The sequence below is a fragment of the Strix uralensis genome, chromosome 8 (assembly GCF_047716275.1).
Source record: "Strix uralensis isolate ZFMK-TIS-50842 chromosome 8, bStrUra1, whole genome shotgun sequence".
NCBI lineage: Eukaryota > Metazoa > Chordata > Aves > Strigiformes > Strigidae > Strix > Strix uralensis.
The window spans coordinates 32671260-32691722 of NC_133979.1; the positions used below are offsets into that span (position 1 = coordinate 32671260).

A 20463-nucleotide genomic window follows, 5' to 3' on the forward strand; every position below is an offset into this window, starting at 1 on the left:
TCTGGTGTGTTTAGAAAATCAGGGCCCCAGAAAATATATTTTTGGTAGTCTCATGGAACGCATTCATGTGGTTTTCAGAGGTGATCTTGAAGGGTGGTGGAGGATGACGAGGTAAGAGTAACCTAAGTAAATATGCAGGAATGACTGGAGAGAGAGCTGTGTCAAGTGCCTTGTTTGCAGAAGTGAAGGAAGAGGTGGGGTGATAACGGTGAGTTAGAAGGGGTAACACGGAGGAGCCAGATAAGGTAAAAGCTTCCTGATGGTGAGAGCTGGTCTTCCAGAAGAGAAATCAGCCAAGGACTTGGGCTGGGCAGGGTCCAAGGGAGCCACTGTACGGACAGTGCTGCTGGAGGAGATCAGTTTCCTGAGCAGAGGGGTGTCAGCAGGCAGGAAGGACACAGCAGAGGAGTTTGGGGCAAGTGATGGACTTCAGAGTGGAAGGGATTAAGTGTGTTTTTTTAGACCAATAAGTAGACCCTAAGAACTGCCATATTGGTGGGAACACCATAAGTGGTTTTGTCCACCTCCTAAAAAAAAAAATATATATATATATATATATATAAAATTCAGATAAAACAACCTTGGGTGCCAAAACCCCCAGCGCATTTGTGAAGCTGGGTTCCTTGTTGTGAGCTATATTAAGATCCAGTGTGTGAAATCCAGAGGAAACAGTCCGTTTATAGAAGAGGCTTATCTCAGTCAGTGGAGGCTGGTAAACTTGGCAAAGGGAGGTGCAAAGATGTGGTGAATTTGGGCTGGTTGCACCCATGAGATCACCAGGAGCCGCAGAGGAAAGCCCTCTGAGTCAGCTCCAGGTGCATGAGTGTCTGGAGGCTGTTGGGCAGTGTAAGAGGCTCAGATGAGAACCTAAATGTTAATCACCTCAGGTTTGTTAGCTCTGAATTGAGCAGCGTGTCAGCACCATTGGGTTGAGTTTTGGTCCCTAATGCTGAAGGTGACCTGGAAGGCAACTTGTGTCTTAGACTGGGGGAAAAATTGTTGGGTGTCTTCATTCCATCTAAAGATGCTCATGGAGCACTCGTGGTCGCTTGTGACAGTAAGTGTCCCGTGATAGTAAGTAGGGGAGGTGCTGTGATGCAGCACAAGGGCCCATCCTTCCTTGTGACCCTCTGGTAGGCTGCTTTTGCAGGTCAGGCAGATGTGCCGGCGTTTCACTTCTCCTGGTGTATGCAGGACTAGGAGATCTGTCTCCAAATTTCTCTCTTCCCCTGTAGAAGTGGTCATGTCCTCCTCCAAGGCAAAGGTGAGGAGCAAGGTGGAATTGGCCTTTGTGTCTTTGTGTGGCTCATTTCCTACCCCTGAGACCAAAATGCTAACAGATCTTGGGCTGCAGAGCCTGGCATCCTCATCCCGGCTCCATCAGCAACCTCAGGAAAGACTTTTCCTCTCTCTGCTTCTCATCCTCTTTCTAACAAAAAAGTGGTTGTACTAGGTCAAGACAAGGACCTATAGAACCACATTTTCTATCTCAGGAGCAAAAGCAGACAAATGTGTGTGATAATTCCCTGCCTCCGCCCCATTTCTAGGTCTGGAGACTTCCTGAACCTGACACTTGTCTGGTAAATCCCGATAAATCTGCTTTCTAAGTACGTGTCCTCGGGGTCTTTCTGGCACCCCCAGCAGCCCTTGGCTGTGAGTCCTACTAGTCACCTCTTCTGGCTGGTTTTGAGCCCTGCTCTTGTGGGTTGAGGCTTCCCGTGAGCTCATCGTGTTTCATTTAGCTCCCTGCAAGCCTCCTGCGTGCCCGGGCAGCCCGACTCTCCCCAGCCCGCAGCGGCGCCCTGCCCGTGGAGGCAGCGACAGTGGGGTGGGATGGAGCTGGGTGAGTGGGACGGGCAGGAGGGGTGTCTGCAGGGGCTGCAGATACCTCTTATTTTTCCCCATGAGCTAGAACCCCGAGGAGGGTGCAGCCAGGAGGTCCTTGGGGTGCTGTGTCCCGTCGATGGGGCGGGCGCCTGTCTGCGCTCCCTGGGCTGGGCGCTCCTCGCTCAGGGTGAGTCAGCCCACGGCACACGTGCTCTTCCTGTTGGGAGTGACTCAGGTGGAGCAGCCGATAAAAACCACCCGAAAAAAACGCAATAGGCAGCCGGTCGCCAGCCCCGTCGTCGCCTGCTGGAACAGGCGCCTTGTGCTCCCTGGCACAAGAAATGGCTGAGCGCTGGCTCCTGCCCTTCTGCTGCCTCGTGGCGTCTCTCCGGCCCGCAGCCTCGAGCACCAACGGAGGAGGAGGTGAGGCCTCGGGAAGGTCGGCTGCTCCTGCTCTCGCACTAACGTGCGATCCGGCGGCTTTGCTCGCAGCCCTGCCCAGTGCTGGAGGGTGCTGGTAACTGGGAGTTGGCTGGGTGCCGCAGGGCACGCTCCCCTCCCGCCTGTGGGATTAAAATTGGATCTGTAGGTGCTTCTCCTTATATTTCCTCTGGGGTTCAATATCTCATGATCATTTAGACTTTTTTTTTTTTACTGGCATCCCCTTTAAATAACTTATTTATGTGCAGCTACTTTACTGCTTTCTGTCCAAAGCCTTGCTGCTTGGGTGGGATTCGGGCACGAGCATCGCCCAGGGAGCGGGTGGCTGATCTGCCTGCTGGTGCTGTAACCCAAACCCTTCCCCAAGCCTGAGGAAGAGCTGCAAGCATCCAGGATACAGTTTGCTGTAGCAATGTGTGTGGTGTCTGTGTTTTGTGCGAGTCCGTGGGGCTTATGAGGTGCCCGTGGTCCCGCTGCACCCTGTGGGAGGCGGTGAGTCTCCTGCGGTACATAGACTGATGGCAAGCTTTAAAAAAACAGAGGATCCTCTTGCATGTGCAATCGTAGCCGTGAGTGCAATGCAGGGATATTTAAGCGCATTCAGCCCAGTGGTAATTCAATATCAGGGTTTCAGTCATATTGGTGTATAGCGTGGAGATGGGTGTGTTTGGTCAAAATCAGGTTTTCACACGTGTTTTGTAAATACTGAGTGATTTCAGGTTTTTTTGTCTGCAGTACTGGTGCTCTGAAATATGCCCACTGGGCTTGAAGTTGGTCTTTTATCAGTTTTCCTTTAAGTGCAGTGCAACATGATCGGGGGAAAAGTGCTCAGTAAGTGGGTGGGTTTTTTTTTAAAAAAAAAAAAAGACCTGATTTGCTTTACATGCTACTTGGATAATTATTACAGCAGCCTTAATTGCATGCAAGTTTTAAAATCCTGATGTAGATTCTTTCACCCCCGCCTTCCTGGCAGCTTGTAGGCAACTGCTGCTTTTTCATGGACTCTTGAACTTATTTCTGCGCGTATGTAAAAGCAAGAGTCTAACCAGCCATGCTTTTCTGCTGCAGAAGACTTTCTGAGTTGGGTTGGTGGTGTAAATTAGTCTCCCGTGCTGTTACTCTTCCGGTCCTGGTGCTAGATGTGTACTTGTAATTAGCACACATAATCCTGTTTTGCTTGCGAATGAACTGCTTGAGTCAAATTGGGTTCACGTATGATCTGGTCGAGCGGCAGATGTCAGGGTGCTGCGCAGAGCCTTGCCCGAGCGTGCGTTAGCCTTGGTGGTGTGTGCCTGCACATGATGGCTGAAGGGATCTCCTGGGGCAGAGTCAGGGTGTGGAGATCAGAGTTCCACCGTGCCAATGGGGTGTCTAACTTGGTGTGTTGGGAAGGAGAAGACACCAAACGGCAGCTCTTGGCTCCCGGTGTGTGGTCTCTCCCTGCCGATGCTGATGGAGCCCCAGGAGACACGGACAGGTCTTCCTGCAGCAAGAAAGCTGCGGGGTTGGGCAATGGGGAAATCCAGGACTTGGGGTAGCAGATGGGACAGCCTTCTGGGTCACTGTCCCAAAAGCACGGAGCGGGGAATGGCTTGTGTTGTCGGGGAGGCTTCGTTGCTTGCAAAGCTCCGTTGGTCTCTTGATGAAAGGAGCAGTCTTTGCAGACCGTATATACAGGGCTATAGGATCTGCTCCTCGCAGACCCAGGACCAACCTCATTTTCCGGTTTTTTGAATTTAAGATGACAGTTTAAGAGGTCTGAAGCTGCTCGTCTCCTTCTCCAAGCCTTTCTGATGTGGGAATTTGTCTCAGCACAGCAAGAAAACATTTTTCACGCTTTATTCTCCTGGGTGGGAGCTGGGGGAATGAGGTCCTGCTGGATGTGTGCCACAGACCTCCCTCATCCCAACACAGTGCTGAAGAAATACAGCTATAAACTTCTCCTCTGTGGAGCCTGTTCTTCTCCACAGCTGTCTGAGAACTGGCTGATCTCAGGGCACCTGGATACAAAAATGATCCTGTCCTCAGCTGGTCCTCATCTTCCAGCAGCTCCTGCATGCTTCATCTCGTTAGCAACTCCGGTGCCTCACTTTTGGTAAAGATTAAACCTGCCTGAACACTCAGGTTTCCAGAAGACGACCAGCAACAGGAACAGCTACACTAGTGAGGTGGTGGCAATAACATGGAACAGCATCTTAAATGGCTTCGGATTAGTGAGACCTAACTCTGTGCCAGCACTGGAGACCTGGCTCTTAACATGCAGCAAGACCTAAAAAAAAGGTTTTTGTTCCCTGGGGGAATGGTGCTCATGCCTGTAATTTAGCAACCCAATAAATCCTCCAAATTACGTAGATGTAGGATGATGCATGGGTGGAGTTTAACTTGATGATCCTTATGGGCCTCTTCCAACTTGAGGTATTCTTTAGTGTGATATTCCAGCTTAAGATATTCTTTAGCTTAGGAGGGATGGGGAGTGGGATTGACCCCAAGCAGTGAAGGTGAGCGCGAAGACTTTGAGAATGTCCTGCGCGGCTGCTCTTGGTGGATTGTTTGTCTTGTTTCTGCCCTTTGGTCCCTGGTGATGTCCATTGAGACTCTAGATGCTTTCTCATGCTCTCAGAGGCAGGACTTCTGCACGCGCAGGTCCCCTCCCAGCAGGCTGGGGTGGCAGAAGACCTGCAGCTGGCTCTCGGTCTCCCGGCAGCCAGGCTGCAAGGGAAGAACCGCGTTTGCCAGAGCTGGAAAAAAATATCTCTCCCTGTTTGCTGGCGCATGAGGTCATCTTTCCCCTTGGCGGCGGCAGTCTTGGCTGCCGCTTGCTGAGTGCCTCCGTCTGGTATGCGGGTGTTAACGGGTGTGTGCGAGGGTGGCGGGTGGTGCCCAGGCCCAGGTGTGAGTGCTGGGTGTTGCGTGCTCGGGCGGCGAGCGCAGGAGGCTTTGCCTGGTCCCGGCAATCGCAGACGTGGAGGACAGGGACCTTGTCTCCTCGGGCTAAGCTGTGCCAGAAGAATGCAGAGGAGGAGGAGCCTCCACATGTGTCAAGTACGACCCGCTGTTTGCATCCATGCTGCAGGTTTCTGCTTGTTTTCGGATTTCCTCCACGTCCCTGTGCTGTCAGAGGGGACCTGAGCTGGGGGTGGGCAGCTGGGGCACCTCTCGTGTCCCAAGGAGGTCATCAGTGAGCAGAGTTTCTTGGAGGGAGGTTGAGGATCCCGTGGCATCATCGGGTGTCGTGGAACAGCTAGTCAGCAGGCTCTGCACCCCTGCAGACCCTCCTTTTTCCCTCAGGGTGTTTTTGTCCTGCCTGTCTTTGCCAACCATTCTCTCAACTGTGTCTGCTCTCCTCAGTGGCACTGAGCAACTCACCTGAAATAAAGGTCCTCAGGCTTAAACGCTCTAGTATTGGTCACTGAGGGCTTGGCAAGTAGATGAGAGGTGGCTTCAAGAGAAGACCTGGGCAAGGCAATGAAGAAGAGTGTTGGGGCATGTCTGGAGAGATACCTGCCACTGTTCTCCAGGGGTCCTGGCTATACTGGAATGCAAAACCTCATGCCTGTCCCTCCTGGCATCTGTCATGCAGCAATGTGGGCAGCTACAGCTTTTCTTCCTGAGGAGGGTGGGGTGAGATGACCTGTGTAATCCTGCCAAAACCTTTTTTTTTTTAATCTACCTCTTGGCTGGCATGCTTCTGCCAAGCTCCTCTGATCACAAACCACTCCTGATCACCTCTACGCTTGGCCAGGAGGACACTTGCACTGCAGACCTGGATGGAGGGACCTGGTGGAAGTTGGCTGAGCTTTTCCTCCTGGCTTCACTCCTAGTCAGAGGCTGGGTGAAGCAAAACATAACCTCAGGGATCCTTCCCTTTTCCCTGAAGTCACCAGTAAGATTCCCCATGCTTTTCTCAGGATAAGGTTTGGGTTGTTTTGTTTTGTTTTGTTTTCCACCATCTTTGCTTACTCAAAGACCTCATTGTGTTGGAAGGCTTCTGAAAGGATGGAGAATACCCCTGGCCATGCCGCACTGTGGAGAGGGGCTGCTTGGCTCGGGGTGGGATTTGTACATCCTGAACTCTATTGGTAGTGAAAGTGGACATTGCTCTGAAGTGTGGGGATGTGGAGCATGGTGTGGGCACTGGTGGTACAGGGGTGGCTGGTGGACACAGAGAGACGGGGACAGGGCTTGTTCTTAGCAGCGCAAGAAGGGGATGTTTGCATCACCCGTGCTTGTTCCTTGGCCACCAGGGTGGGTTTACAGCTTCACAGCTAGTGCCCTCATCTCTAAGCATCATTTGAGATGACGTGTCTCTCCTCTCCTCAGTCTGCGACTGCAACGGGATGTCCAGGCAGTGCATCTTCGACTGGCACCTCCTGAGGGAGACGGGGAACGGGTACCGCTGCCTCGGCTGCCTGGGCAACACGGAGGGTGCCCACTGCGAGCGCTGCAAGGAGGGCTTCTTCCGTCAGCAGGAGGGGGACTGCTGCCTGCCCTGCCGCTGCCACCCCCAGGGTACGTGGTCACCTGTTGGGAGGGGACGGGGTTGGGTCAGGGCTGTGGGGGGCTTAAACCACCTGCTGCCCTGTGTGTCCCTACACCCTGCTGAGCACGTTAGCAAAACAGAACCTGAGGCTCTGGGTCCCTGCACACCAGAGCAGGACAATGCAGGAGGAGCAAGCAGGGCCAGGGGGGATTATCTGGGGAGGTGCCAGAGCCCAGGGCTGTGTTGTTGCACATTAGGTTGTAGGAGCTCCTCCTCCTCCTGGGTGCTTCACTGCTTGGTGCTGGGAGTTTCAAACCCCTCAGCAGCTCCAGGCTGCATCCAAGCTTCAAGACCCACCTGCCTCCCAAAATAATCACAGACTCACAGAATGGTTTGGGTTGGAAGGAACTTTCAAAGATCACCTAGTTCCAATCCCCCCCACCACGGGCAGGGAAACCTTCCACTAGACCGGGTTGCTCAAAGCCCTGTCCAGCCTGTCCCTGAACACTTCCAATGACGGGGCATCCACAACTTCTCTGGATGACCCGTTCCAATGTCTCACCACCCTCATCATAAAACATTTCTTCCTTATGTTCAACCTAAATCTCCTCTCTTTCAGTTTAAAACCTTTGCCCCTTGTTCTGTCACTACTGGCCCTGGTAAAAAGTTTCTCTGTCTTGGCACAACCTCCCCTTCTGAGGCACAACGCTGTGAACTCAGGAATTATCCATTCACTTTTATGATGCAATTAAAAGCCTTTGCAAAGCTTGCCTTTATATACTAAGCCCCTTTTATATATTGAAAGGCCACAATAAGGTCTCCCTAGAGCCTTCTCCTCTCCAGGCTGCACAACCCCAACTCTCTCAGCCCTTTTCCACACCAGAGCTGTTCCAGCCCTTGGACCATTTTCATGGCCTCCTCCAGATCTGCTCTAACAGGTCTGTGTCTGGTGCTGGGGACCCCAGAGCTGGACACAGTGCTCCAGGGTTTCAGGAGAGCAGAGTAAAGGGAGAGCATCCCCACCCTGGACCTGCTGCCCACACTGCTGGTGATGGCTTTCTGGGCTGCGAGTGCACATTGCCATCTCATGTCCAACTTTTCATCCACCAATACTCCCAAGTCCTCCTCTGCAGAGCTGCACTCCATCCCTCCCTCCATCCATCCCTCCCTCCATCCATCCCTCCCTCCATCCCCAAGTCTGTACTGGTATTGGGGATTGCCCTGACCCAGGTGCAGGACCTTGCACTTGGCTTTATTGAACTTCATGGGCCCACTCCTCCAGGCTGTCAAGGTCCCTCTGGACGGCATCCCTTCCTCTCAACATCTCCAATCCCTGCCTCACCAAGAGGGACCCTGCTCCGCTCTACCCTGAATTTGACAGGTGGCCATGAACCTGCTGAAGCCCACCAGGAGCTGCTCTGTGGCGACCTGCTTGCCCCTCCCAGCTGCCATCCTTATCTCCAGGATGGCAGCCAAACCCCAGTGCAGGAGCAGCGGCTTTTGCCAGCTTTGAGAGTGAGGCTGATGCTTCCTGCATGTCGCAATGTTTGGCAGGCTCTGCAAAGGCATTTAATTGCGTTGTAAAAGTGAAAGGGTAATTCCTGAGTTTGTGGTGTGCTTCAGGAGAGGAGGCCATGCAAAGTACTGCGGTGCTTGGGATGGACAGGAGGCTTCAGCCTCTCCAGCTCTGGAGTGTTTTCCATGGGTCTTGTGGTGGTTACACAGTAGATGTGATGACTCCTTCATCCTCATCAGGTTTTGGCTTGCTCTGCAAGTAGGTATAGCTCGTACATCTTGCACTGAGGTGCTGTAGATATTGAAATGCCTGTTGGTCCCTGTCAACACAGCAAGATCACTAGAAGCACCATCTGAACATGAAAAACAGAGGGCAAGAGGACAGAGCAATAGGCTTTAAGGTGGTGGGAGGGTGAATATCCGCTTACCTGCCCCCCGCCTCTCCCCTCGGTGCCTGCATGTGCACAGAGGTAGGTCAGAAACCAAAGATCCTGACATGGCCCTCGGCCCCATAGGATCCTTGCAGAGGCACCAAAATCAAGTTCTACAGATGTCTACTAGCAGAAGGTCTGGCAAAAAAGAAAAAAATCTCTGCTTGGTTTGTATGCCCTGGGGTCTGTCTTCTGTCCTCAATAACGTTCATGGTAGGGAAGAGGATCCTTGTCCTGGGCACCTGGTCAATGCCTGCTGGGATTTATCTCCTCCAAGTCTCCTGTGTCAGCTGGGGGGGCTGGAGCAGCTTTAACAGCCAGACCTGGTGTCTCAGCCCTGTGCTGGGATCTCAGGGGGGAACCTGTCACTGGGGCTGGCTTGCTGCTGAAATGACGGTGTGGTGCTTTGCTCCTCTGTCCCACCAGCAGCATTGCTGGGAGGGCGTGGGGAGGTGCCTGTCTGAACCTCTCCTTCCCCTCTTTCCGCAGGCGCCCTCAGCCCACAGTGCAACAGCGATGGCTGGTGCAGCTGCAAACCCGGCGTGATGGGCAAGAAGTGTGACCAGTGCCAGCCGGGCTTTGAGTCCCTCACCGAGGCTGGGTGCCAGAGGAGCGGGCAGTAAGTGCTGGTGACCATCAGTGTCATGGGAACAGCTGGAGGCCCAGCCTCCAGAGCTCTCCCAGCCACTGTAAAGAGCCTGTGCTGGCTGAAAACACCCTGTGCAAGGGCAGAGGCAGTTTGTTTCGTGGCAGCACACCAATAGCCTTAAGCTCACCTCGCTTGGAGAGAGCAGGCTCGAGCGGGGCTGGACCTCCATTCCAGCCTGCAGAGCTTGCTGTCACGCAATAGCATCAAAATCTGAGCTTAACCACACTCTGAAGTGATTGTTTTATTATCCAGATAACACCAAACAGGCAACAGCCAGACTAGCTGATGTAAAATCAAACCTGCCCAGGCGTGAGTCTGCCTGGGGTCAGCGCCTCTCATGAAGACTGCCCCCATGCAAAGACATGCATGTGAAAATCAACCCCTTCCTTTGCATGAAGCCCTGTTTAAAGACCTTTCAAAGCATTTCTGCTTTGGCTTCCTCAGTGCTGTGTCCTCTTCCTCCTTGTTTCACCCTGTCATTCCAACTTTGGGGCCCCTGGCATGCAAAGGGTGGGGGCAAGGGGTGGCTTCCTGCAGTCGTGCTGCTATGGCTGGCTTCCTGCCCAAGCCTTCCAGTGGTGTTGCTGCCTCTTGGAACTCAGCCAGGGTCTATTTAACTTAGCTAGGGTTTATTAAGCTCAGCAGAGCTTTGCTTTGCTCTTATAGGTGGGTCTGGTGCACCAGGGTGTCCTGGGGCAGTAGCATTGGGCACTCTCTCAGCCTGGCATCCACACTGCTGCAGCTGGATTACTTAGAGAGATGGCTGCTCTGATTATTTTCCCCCTTCTAGGACGGGACTGGTAGTTGGGGGATTCTGTGCTGTCTTGTATAACAGCTGGGGTACTGAGCTCCCAGGCTAACCTAGAAATCCAGGTAGAGGTTCCCGCTGTCCCTGTTGCAGGAGCCTGCAGTGTGAGTGTGACCCAGCTGGCAGCGTAGGGGGCTGCCTCTCCGGCCGCTGTGTCTGCAAGGCAAGCACTACTGGAGAGCGGTGCGAGAGGTGGGTGTCAGGAGGACTTGCCGGACCACTGCATGGCATGTCCTCCACCTCCCTGGCAGTTGTGCATGCCCATCTCGCCGTCCCAGCCTGGCGATGATCTTGAACTGTGGCAATGGCTGTGTTGCATGGCCAGGGCTAGTTGTGTTGGCCAGGAAGAGGAGAAAATGGACTTCAATGTTGTCACCTTCTTGTGTTTTTCCAGGTGCAAACAAAGCTTCTATAACTTGGATGCCAGAAACCCTGCAGGATGCTCCCCCTGCTTTTGTTACGGGCACTCAGCTGCGTGTGTTAGCGCGGACAACCACAGCATCTACAACATCACCTCCACCTTCCAGCAAGGTGAAGCCCGAGCAGCACATCCCTACAGCTCCTGGGGGTGTTTGCCATCCCTTCTTGATGTGCTGGAGGAGCCACCTGATTTGCAGCCCTGCTGGGAGTCCCTGTGCTTTGATGGGTGGGATGGCTTGACTGTAGGCAGAAGTAGGGTGTGAGGGTTGGGAGGAGCATAGGCTTGCTTCATGATGTCTTTCCTGTCACTTGGGAGGAGACCTCTATGCCCAGCCTGGTTTGTTTATGGATGTATTGGCACAGGGATATCTATGGTGCCCCCTCAAAGGCCAAGGGGTAGGAAGTTGGAGGATTTTGATAAGACACAGCTGGAGTCCTGGAAATACCTTCCCTGTCTCACCTGTCTGCTCTTTGTTGGTGCTCCAGGTGCTGAAGGCTGGCGAGGTGTCCACGAAAGCAGCTCCCCAGCCCAGCTCCAGTGGTCCCCACGCCATCAGGATGTCTTCATAGCAGCGAGGAGATCGGAGCCAATTTACTTCGTGGCACCTGGTAGGTGTGGGATCAGGGAGGGAGGGAGAGGTGACAGTGTCCCCTTTGCTTGGTCTGATCCTGTGAACCAAGCTTTTGGGAGGAAGGCAAGATGTTAAGCCTCTTAATTTTCTCCTTCCCTTCCCTTCCCAGCAAAATTCCTTGGGAACCAGCAGCTGAGCTATGGCCAGACACTCTCCTTCGATTACCGCCTGGACCGAGGAGGACGCCAACCATCTCCACACGATGTGGTCCTGGAAGGAGATGGCCTAAGAGTCACTGCCCCCTTCTTGCCCCAGGGGAAGGTCCTGCCCTGTGGCATCAGCCAGACATACACGTTCAGGTAAAGAGGCATGCTGGAGTGCAGGGTGTGCAAGAAAGGCCATGGCTTCAAGGAGCTCCTGGATTCAGCTGTGATTCCTTGGAGGTGACAAATGGTTGCCTGATTTGGGCTGGATGCATCTCAGGTGTTTCTCTCCTGGGTGAGGAGGTTACTTTGTGAGAGGGGCAGTAGAAAATCTGGCTTGAGGTTGGGCTGAGTACTTTGCCTAGGGTCAGTCGCATGGGTGGAGGTTATTCCCAAAGCCTTAAGCTCAGGAGGGAGATGGGTGAGGACTGCTGCATTTTCTTGATGAGCCATCTCATTTTCTTGAAACCGGTTCTGCTTCTCCCTCCTCCCACTGGCAGGTTGGATGAGCAGCCGAGCAGCAAGTGGAGCCCGAGGCTGAATCACTTTGAATATCGCAGGCTGCTGGGAAACCTGACAGCTCTCTGGATCCGAGCCACCTTTGGGGAGTACAGTAAGTGGGGGGAGCGCTTGCAAGCACGAGGTTGGCTTCTTGTTGCTGGGGATGCCAAGTCTCCAGATGGAGATACCTTTGCTAAAACATATTAAAAAATAATAATAAATTTTTTAAAAGTGCCCTAAGATAGACAAAATTAAATTATGAAGAGATTGAGCAGGATGACAACAGTGGGGACCTTGGCTCTGGTCCATCTGCCTGTGGATGTTGTAATGAAACACACAACCTGGGGGACTTGCAGGTGGAGCTGCTGGCCCCCACAGGTGACCGGCTGTATCTCCCTCCAGGCACCGGTTACATCGACAACATCACCCTGGTGTCGGCACAGCCCATCCCCGGAGTCCCGGCTCCCTGGGTGGAGCGCTGCGAGTGCCCGCTGGGGTACCAGGGGCAGTTCTGCGAGAGCTGTGCCCATGGCTACCGCAGAGATGCCCCTGGCCTGGGGCCCTTCAGCATCTGTGTGCTGTGCAATTGCCAGGGGGGAGGAATTTGTGATCCCGACACCGGTAAGAGAAGCCACCACCGTGCTGTGCTTGTAGGGCGGATGGGATCGCAGGGCGGCTGCCTGCGTTGAGCTGTGGGCGGGGGTGGGGGGCACTGAGTGGGGAGAGATCACTGACTTGGAGGACTGGAGTGTGGGGAACATCACGGGCAAAACTCCCCAGAGCCTAGAAGTGCTGTGGTCAGAAATACAGGTAAGATGTATTTGGATCAAATTGAGTTTAGATAATGCTCACTGGAGAGAGAAAAAGCATCTCCTACTGTCTGGATAACAAGAAAAACTTTTCTTCTGACTTTTTGTTTTAAAGGAAAGTGTGGTAACCCATCAGGTTGAATGGGGCTCTAAGCAACCTGATTTATTTGAAGATGTCACTGCTCATTGCAGGGGGGGTGGACTAGATGGCCTTTAAAGGTCCCCTCCAACCCAAACCATTCTATGATTCTATGTGGTGTGAGTAGATATCAGCAATGTGAACATGTTTTACTACCTGTCTTGATAAAACAGCCCACAGTGTTGCCATGTAAAGTCAAAGTAATGCAAAGTTAATCTGTCAGTATTTTCCAAATCTGAATTGGAATTTCCAAATACCAGAGCATTGAACAGGAGGCACAAAAGGCTCCCCGGGAGCTATACGAGCTCTGAAAAATGAGATCCAGTCACCTCTGGGTGATGATGGCCAGCCTCCATGCTGTGGGATGGGCTCCTCCCTGGGGTCCCACTGGCCTCCCATTGCAGGAGCAGGGCACAGTCCTTCCCGCATGGTGACGGGTTGATGGGCAGAGAAATGAAGCGTGTATGGGCAGGCATGGGGATTGCAAGGGCTCCAGTGGAGGGTGCTGGACCACGGGTACTCATGCAGTGGGGGGTGGCATGACCACCAGCATGGCGTGGCGAGGGGGTGGAGTGGAGGAGGGTGTCCCACCGGCGGTGAGAGCAAACTGCCCTAAGCCCTTTCCTTCCTCCTTCAGGTGAATGCTACTCGGGAGACGAAAACGTGGGCAACAGTGTCAGCTGCCCCTTTGGCTTCTACCGAGAGCCCCGGCAGCCGCACGGCTGCAGGACGTGCCCCTGTGGCAACGGCCAAGGCTGCTCGGTGGTGCCAGGTGGCGAGGAGGTTGTCTGTGACCACTGCCCTGCTGGAGCTGCTGGTAATGCCTTCGTCCAGGTCTCTTCTGCTCTGCCTTTCCCCACATTTTCAACCCACTGTACAGGAAGATGCAGGTGTCAGCAGGGCAGGATGATGGGAGGCAGTTGGATCATCCCATCTTCTCATGCCAGTTGGCCTATGGCGTTGCTGCTCCTGCCTGTAATGGTGTTTCAGCCCCAAGGGCTGTGCAAACACATGTTGCCCTGCCCTGGGAAAGGTTCTTATCTAAACAGATAATGTGGATGGAAAAAGGATGGGGGGGAGGAAGGCAAGTGGAAAAATAGGAAAAAAAATGAATAGGAAACGACTCACCTGAGGTCAGTTGTTGCACCAAGCTTTCCAGAGTCTGTCCAGAGCGTCGTGTGTTGTCTGTGGTGGTGAGGAGAGTGCAGATGCTGTTGTGCCAGCCCCGATGGGGACAAATGCCCCCATTTCTGTGGGGCAGAGGGAGTGAGGCAGCCTCTGCCTTTTGGGCAAGAGCGTGAGTTTTGCCTGTACCTCTTTTCCCAGGGGCCAACTGTGAGTACTGTGCTGATGGCTATTTTGGAGACCCAGCGGCCTCCCGGCCCTGCCAGCCGTGCCAGTGCAATGGCAACGTGGAGCCCAACGCCGTGGGCAACTGCGACCGCCGGACAGGCGAGTGCCTCAAGTGCATCTACAACACCGCCGGCTTCTACTGCGACCGCTGCAAAGACGGCTTCTTTGGGAACCCCCTGGCCCCCAATCCTGCTGACAAGTGCAGAGGTGAGAGATGGGCACTGACTGGGCTGGGGATGAGTAAGAAAATCCATGCTGGAGTGTGGGGTGGCTTGGTGGGAAGGGGAATGCTGCAAAAGCTGAGGGTGGAAAGCGGGAGCAGAGAGCAGGAATGGGAGCACAGGGCTAAATGGTGGGAGGAAAGCAGGGGAGAGGATGGATGGAAGGATGTGCTGAGACTTGAGGTGGGGACAGGCTCCTTTGAATCTGTGCTGCTCTGACCTGCAGCCTGCACCTGCGATTCGGCTGGTGCCGAGCCCCTGAAGTGTGGGAGTGATGGGAGCTGCATCTGCAAGCCCGGCTTTGAGGGTCCCAGCTGCGAAGAGAGTGAGTGCCCGGCTTGTTACGGCCAGGTGAAAGCCCAGGTGAGCATCTGTGCCAGCCCTGGGGCCACTGAGAGGCAAGGGGTGCAGCAGTACGTTTACCCTCAGGCATCTTCTGCTGTGAGTGAGAAGTGATCTTGCAGGCTGTGCCTGAACTCTGGGTTTGTAGCCAATTCAACTGATAAAAAACCAATGACCTAGAGCTGCTGGCTGCCTGTGCCCCATGCAAAAATGAGCCTTTGCTTTGCTCTCCATCCTCTGGCTGGACTGTGGACCTGGTCCCACCCTGGTCTTTCCACCATGGGTTTGGCATCCCACTGGCTGATGTCCTGGTCTGCTGTGGTTGTAGGTGGACCTGTACCTGCAGCAGCTGGTGGAGCTGGAGCTGCTGTTCTCAGAGGTGCAAGCTGGTGGTGGGGCCGAGAACCAGGAGCTGGAGAGGAGGATGCAGCTGGCTGAGGAGATGCTGCGGACCATCCTTGGGGAAGCCTTGAGCCTGCAAGGTACCACCCACCTGATCCCCTTGGATGGGGCCACCTGTGCTGTATCGGGGGAGGGTTTTGCTGCCTGTGCCTTTTTGCTCAGTGATGAGTTTCTCTTCAGCCTTCCTCTTTCCTTCTCACCAGCCTCTGACAGGTCTCTGGAAAACCGTGTGGCCAGGATGAAGGGGCAAGGGTCCAGCTCCCAGAGCCGCTTGGATGAGATCAAGGCAACAGTGGAGAGGCTGAGGTCTCTTGGGAACCAGTACGAGAGGCAGGTGCAGGACACCCGGCGGCTGCTGGAGACAGCCAGGCTGGACCTGGACCGCAGTGGAACCGCTCTGCGTCGGGTGGTAAGAGCATCCTTGTGTGATGTGCTCCTAGGGTAGCCCAGGGATGAAAAAAATCAATGGAGAAAGCAAGAACTTAATGTATTCTAATTATTGCATTCATTTTGTGAGTGTGGAAGATATTCTGGTGGTCCTTTTTGTAGGGCTGGGACCTGGAGAGGTGCTGGCAGGGGTCTCTGGGGGGCGGTGGATGTTTAATATGCTGCAGTTACCTCTTTTATTGCTGAATTGGATGGAGGGCAGGGAAGAGCACTCACACCTCTCTTCCTCTCTCCTCAGACCATTCCTGTTTCAAACCTTCCCGGGGGCTCAAATCAGTTCTTGATGCTTGCCCAGGAGGCTCTGAGACTGGCCAACAGGTGAGTCACTCTTGCCATCAGCTGAGAGAGAGGGGAGGGGGACTGAGATCCTGCTGGGTTCCCAGAAGGCCCTTTCTGGGGGTCCTTGCCTAGCCACCAGCCTACAGCTGCCACGACCTCTGTGCCAGCCCTGGAGCAGGGGAAGATGCAGCTGCTGGACTGGCTTTGCTGCCTGACAGAACTGGTTTTGGTTGCCTTTGGGGGTAATGTTGGGTGTGTTTCAGAAGCATCTTTGGGGTCAGAGTTTGGCCCATGGGTTTTCAGTTGGAACAGGCAGCATCTGCCTCCCCCCTGGGTGTTTCTCTACCCTTGGGAGATGCAGGAGGGACAAGCAAAAACACAGGTCCCCCTTCTCAAACACGCTGCATTTCGTGAGAGGGTGTGATCCAGCATCGCTGAATGCAACGGTAAAGGATGTTGGTGGAGAAAACCTCAGGTGGGAAACCTTTCTCATGAGCCTCCCCTCCATGCTTTGCAGCCACTCGCAAGCCGCCAACACCATCGAGCAAGCCGCGAGGGCAGCGCGGGAGGACGCGCAGCAGGCGCTGGAGCTGGCGCGCGCAGCTGCCGGTGGAGAGGCAGCCACCGCCGGCTCCCTGCGAGGGCTGCTTGGGAAGTGAGTGGAGGCTGCGTTTGCCTGCGTGTCATGGTGGGATGTGGGGGGCAGGAGGGGTTGCCCAAGCATCGGTGCCCCCTTCCCTGCCTCCCACCTGAGAAACACGCAGACACCTGCCTGGACTTTGGGTGCTGGTATGTCTGAGCGATGGAGATGAAGGGTTCACAGCTCTGCAGAGTATCTGCTTCCCACTCCACAGACCACGATGCTCCCGGGGGCCTGCCTGCAGCTGCGGGAAGGGGTTTAACGTTGTGTGTGTGAACAGGCTCCCGGGGATGACTTCCAGGTGTGGATGCAATTCTGGGCTGGGTTTAGCCCGAGGGTAGATTTAGCTCCATGTTGTCTGGGTGGCTCTCTTGGTCGGGCTGGTGCCTCTCTAGAGCTCACCACGGTGCTGGGATTTTGCACACCACTGGTGGGGTGCGAGCCAACAGCTTCAAACAGAGTTAAGGACCTGAACAGAGGTGTGCTGGAGGAAGCATCCAGTGGTAGGACAGGGATTAGTAGAGCCACCGTGGAGCCTGTGAGGTTTCAGCTGGTGCGAAACACCTTTGATTTCTGTAGTGCGAGTGAGGAGCTGGCAGATGCCCCACTTGGCAGAGGGGCTGAGATGCAGGGGATGTTTGCAATTAGCTTTCTCTGTGTTATGAATCTGCATGGGGCCTTGGAGAGTGCGAACAAGTCAATGTAGGAGCCAGCATTAATGCTGTGGTGGGGGGTTGACAGCTTGGCTTGTACCATGTTCTTCAACCTCACACCTGTGCAGGTATGAGGAGCTGAAGTTGCTGGCTGGAGGCCTGAAGACTGAGGCTGACGGGATGGCCTCTGAGGCAGACAAGGCTTATCAGGGCAGCCTGGTGCTCCTCAGCTCCCTGTCCCGCCTGACGAAGACCAACATTGGGTCCTTTGAGGTGAGGGCTTTGTGCCTGTGGGACCAGGAGATCCCCTTTTGCTCTCCCTTACACCTTTCCTGCTATCCTGCCAGCAGCTCAGCCCTTCCCAGGGCTCCATCCGCATTGGAGAGCCACTGGATATGCATCTCCCCACCCTTTTGCTCCTGTAGCCAGCTGTGGCACAAGGAGCAAGAGAGAAGCATCTGTTGCTGCTTGCTGTGGTTCCCAGCGAGCACTGGGGAGATGCTGGGACCCCCCGGTAGTCATCAACTCTCTGTGTTTCAGGGGGAGGCAACCCGGCTGAAGCAGGATGCCAGTGCTCTCCTGAGCCTGGTGGACACCTCCATGGCACAGTACAGGCAGCTGCAGAGCCGCACGGGGCGCTGGGAGGAAGAAATCAAGCAGCTGCTGCAAAGGGGAGAGGGCGAGAGAGCGGTAAGAGATTGGCTGGGGGGCTGCGACTTGAGTCATCTTCACTGTGAGCTGGAGCCTTGGTGGGATGCCTGTGGCACCACCGCTACTACGTGCTGTCCTAGCCTGTTCACTGACGTGGGTGTAGCTCTGCCTGCCTGCTGCAGGATAGTAGCACCCTTCCTCAGAAACACAGTTGCTTGGGGCTGGTCTTCTGGAGCTGGTGGGAGACCTCACCGTGTGCGTGGAGCTGCTGGTACAGGGTCTCGTCTGCACATGTCCCCCATGTGAAGCAGGTTGAAGACCTGTTCCTGGAAGGATTAGAGCTAAGATGACTCAGGATGGCTGGAGCTGGTTGAGGAGCACCAGCACAAGCCTCTGCTGACAGATAGGTTGTGGTAGCCTTGATTCAGAGGCAACAGCAGGCATTTGGGAACGGGCTGATGGGTCTTCTCTGCCAGTGCGGCTCCTTGCAGGCGGCTCTGGGACTGTCTGATGCTCCCCATACTGTGTCCTTCATCCGCCCGTTGTGTCCCTTTGGCCTGTTGCAGACACTGACTCAGCTGCTGTCCAGAGCCAACCTTGCCAGGAGCACAGGCCTGCAAGCCGTGAGCGCTGGCAACGCCACCTTCTACGAGGTGGAACAGATCCTGAAGAGCCTCCGGGGTAATGTCCTAGAAACCCCTCCTTTCCCCTCCCTTGTCGGATCTCGCAAAGGTAGCGCAGCTTCATTTCCACATGTGTTTGTTTCAGAGTTTAACCTGCAAGCAGATGACAAGAAAAGGGAAGCCGAAGATGCCATGAGGAGGCTACCGATTATCAGCAGCATGGTTGCAAGTGCCAGGGAGAAGACGGATCGAGCTGAAGCGATCCTTGGCAGCGCCGCTTCGGAATCCAAGGCAGCCAGCAGAGCGGCAGGGAAAGCAAAGGAGATCACCATGGGGATCCAGCAGGTGAGGGCAAGCCCTTGTGCTGTGGCTGGCAGAAAAGGGTTTGGAAGGGAAAACCTTTGGCAACTCCAATGGGTCTTCATGGTGGACCTGATGCATTGACTTTTTGGCTGACTTTTTGTCTATAGCAGATCCGTCAGAGATAATAGAGTTGGCTGTAGATGAGCGGGTGCATGGGGATCTTTGCAGGCATGTTTGTCCCATGAGGATCTCTGTGGCATCTCTCTGTAGCCGCCTTTTGGTGACCAAGGGGATTTTTCATTTCTACAGTCTGAGTTGCTGGCAGGCTGTGAGCTCCCAGAATTGGCGTTGGTGGGTTCAACTCCCAGACAATGTGTTGTAATTCCCAAGGGGTTCGCTGATGTCTGCGGGAGGGGTTGAGCCGTAACCATAGAAACAACTCTCTGGAGCAACTGGTGGGAGCACACGAAGGTTGCAGGAAAGATCTACAATAATTTTGGGTCCCTGTGGAAAGAACCAGTTTCCACCAGTTCTATGCCCTGGTGCACCCAGACTGATTTCAGCCATGCTCTGCCTTTCTGGAAGTCCCTTTGCCTTTTCTAGGAGATCACACAGCTGAAGGTGGAAGCCAACAAGTCGGCTGATGGTGTCCTCGCCCTAGAGAAGGCAGTGGCCACCCTGCAGCGTGAAGCCAAGGAAGTAGATAGTGAATTTGAGAGGAAGCTCAAGGAGGTTGAGGCAGATGCTGCAGTGATACAGGAGGTGGGTGGCCATCTCTCTTGCCTTGCCCCCTTCCCTGTTGACATTTGGGTGAGACTTCACCTTACAGCTGCTGCCTTCCCTTCTTCAGACAGCTGAGGAAGCTCAGAGGGTCCACACCAAGGCTGGCCGGGCAGGGGTGGTCGTGCAGGAGACATTAAGCGCCCTGGAAGAGCTGCTGCGTCTGATGAGTAGGTTTTGTGACGCTGCTGTAGAGTGTGGATTGCTGGGGTCTGGGCAGAGGGACTCGGAGTTATGTGGGAAGCTGCCTCAGATGACGCCTGTAAACAGGCTGGGCAGCAGGATGGAAATGAATTATCTAGAAAGATCTAGTCCTCAGATTCCATGAATTGTTCCCTCTTCCTTGTTTTCATCCTGTGCAACAGACCAACCTGGTGCTGTGGATGAGGATGGCCTGAAGCAGCTCGAGATGAATTTTAGCAAAGCCAAAACCAGAAGCAACCAGCTGAAGGATGAGATGTTGGAGCTGGAGCAGACAGCTGCGCTGCAGAAGGCCCAGGTGCGGACACTGGAGAGCAGCATTGATGAGATCCTGGCGGATATTAAGAACCTGGAGGCTATCCAGGAGAGTCTTCCTCCAGGCTGTTACAACACAAAAGCCATTGAATTGCCGTGAGGGAGCTCTGGAAAGGCTGCAGCGACCGCCAGGCTGTGAAGGCAGGAGAGCCTGGCCCAGCTGCCCTCCCCAAACCCAGCAGGACCAGCTGTGTTTGATTGCAGTGAACTCGTCCTTACCCTCAAGTTAAGTGTGGCGACTGAAGTTCGCATCGTCACACTGGCCTGGTTTTTCAAAGTAGTCCGTCCCTCGGTCACAGGAGGAAGGAGACGTCCGGTTGTGTGAAGGTGCTATTGTGACTGCACGACATCCCATTCCTACAACATTTCTGAGGTGCAGATGGGGTTGCTTTGTTCAGAGCCTTGGGAGTTTGCATTGTTCAGAGCCTGAAGTTCACAGCTGAGAGGTTCTCCATCCC

The 20463-nt window shown here is 54.3% G+C and overlaps 1 protein-coding gene across 1 annotated transcript; it reads left to right on the plus strand.

The window, feature by feature from the left end:
* Nucleotides 1-2168: 2168 nt before the first annotated feature.
* LAMC2 (laminin subunit gamma 2) lies at nucleotides 2169-20337 on the plus strand. The gene is made up of 23 exons (XM_074877088.1): nucleotides 2169-2250; nucleotides 6589-6777; nucleotides 9184-9313; nucleotides 10245-10343; nucleotides 10546-10682; nucleotides 11058-11180; nucleotides 11313-11502; nucleotides 11847-11959; nucleotides 12250-12468; nucleotides 13433-13612; nucleotides 14122-14355; nucleotides 14596-14732; nucleotides 15040-15193; nucleotides 15317-15522; nucleotides 15799-15878; nucleotides 16357-16494; nucleotides 17261-17405; nucleotides 17673-17822; nucleotides 18350-18464; nucleotides 18552-18751; nucleotides 19313-19471; nucleotides 19560-19659; nucleotides 19855-20337. Exons 1-23 carry the CDS (start codon nucleotides 2169-2171, stop codon nucleotides 20103-20105), a joined length of 3531 nt encoding a protein of 1176 aa, XP_074733189.1. The 3' UTR covers nucleotides 20106-20337.
* Nucleotides 20338-20463: the final 126 nt, after the last annotated feature.

What these genes read in the sequence shown, in the direction of transcription:
- LAMC2 (XM_074877088.1), top strand. Translation starts at nt 2,169, where the DNA reads ATGGCTGAGCGCTGGCTCCTGCCCTTCTGCTGCCTCGTGGCGTCTCTC. An exon ending in AATTTACTTCGTGGCACCTG is followed by an intron (nt 11,181 to 11,312) that starts GTAGGTGTGGGA and finishes TTCCCTTCCCAG; the next exon opens with CAAAATTCCTTGGGAACCAG. An exon ending in GCTCTGAGACTGGCCAACAG is followed by an intron (nt 15,879 to 16,356) that starts GTGAGTCACTCT and finishes CATGCTTTGCAG; the next exon opens with CCACTCGCAAGCCGCCAACA.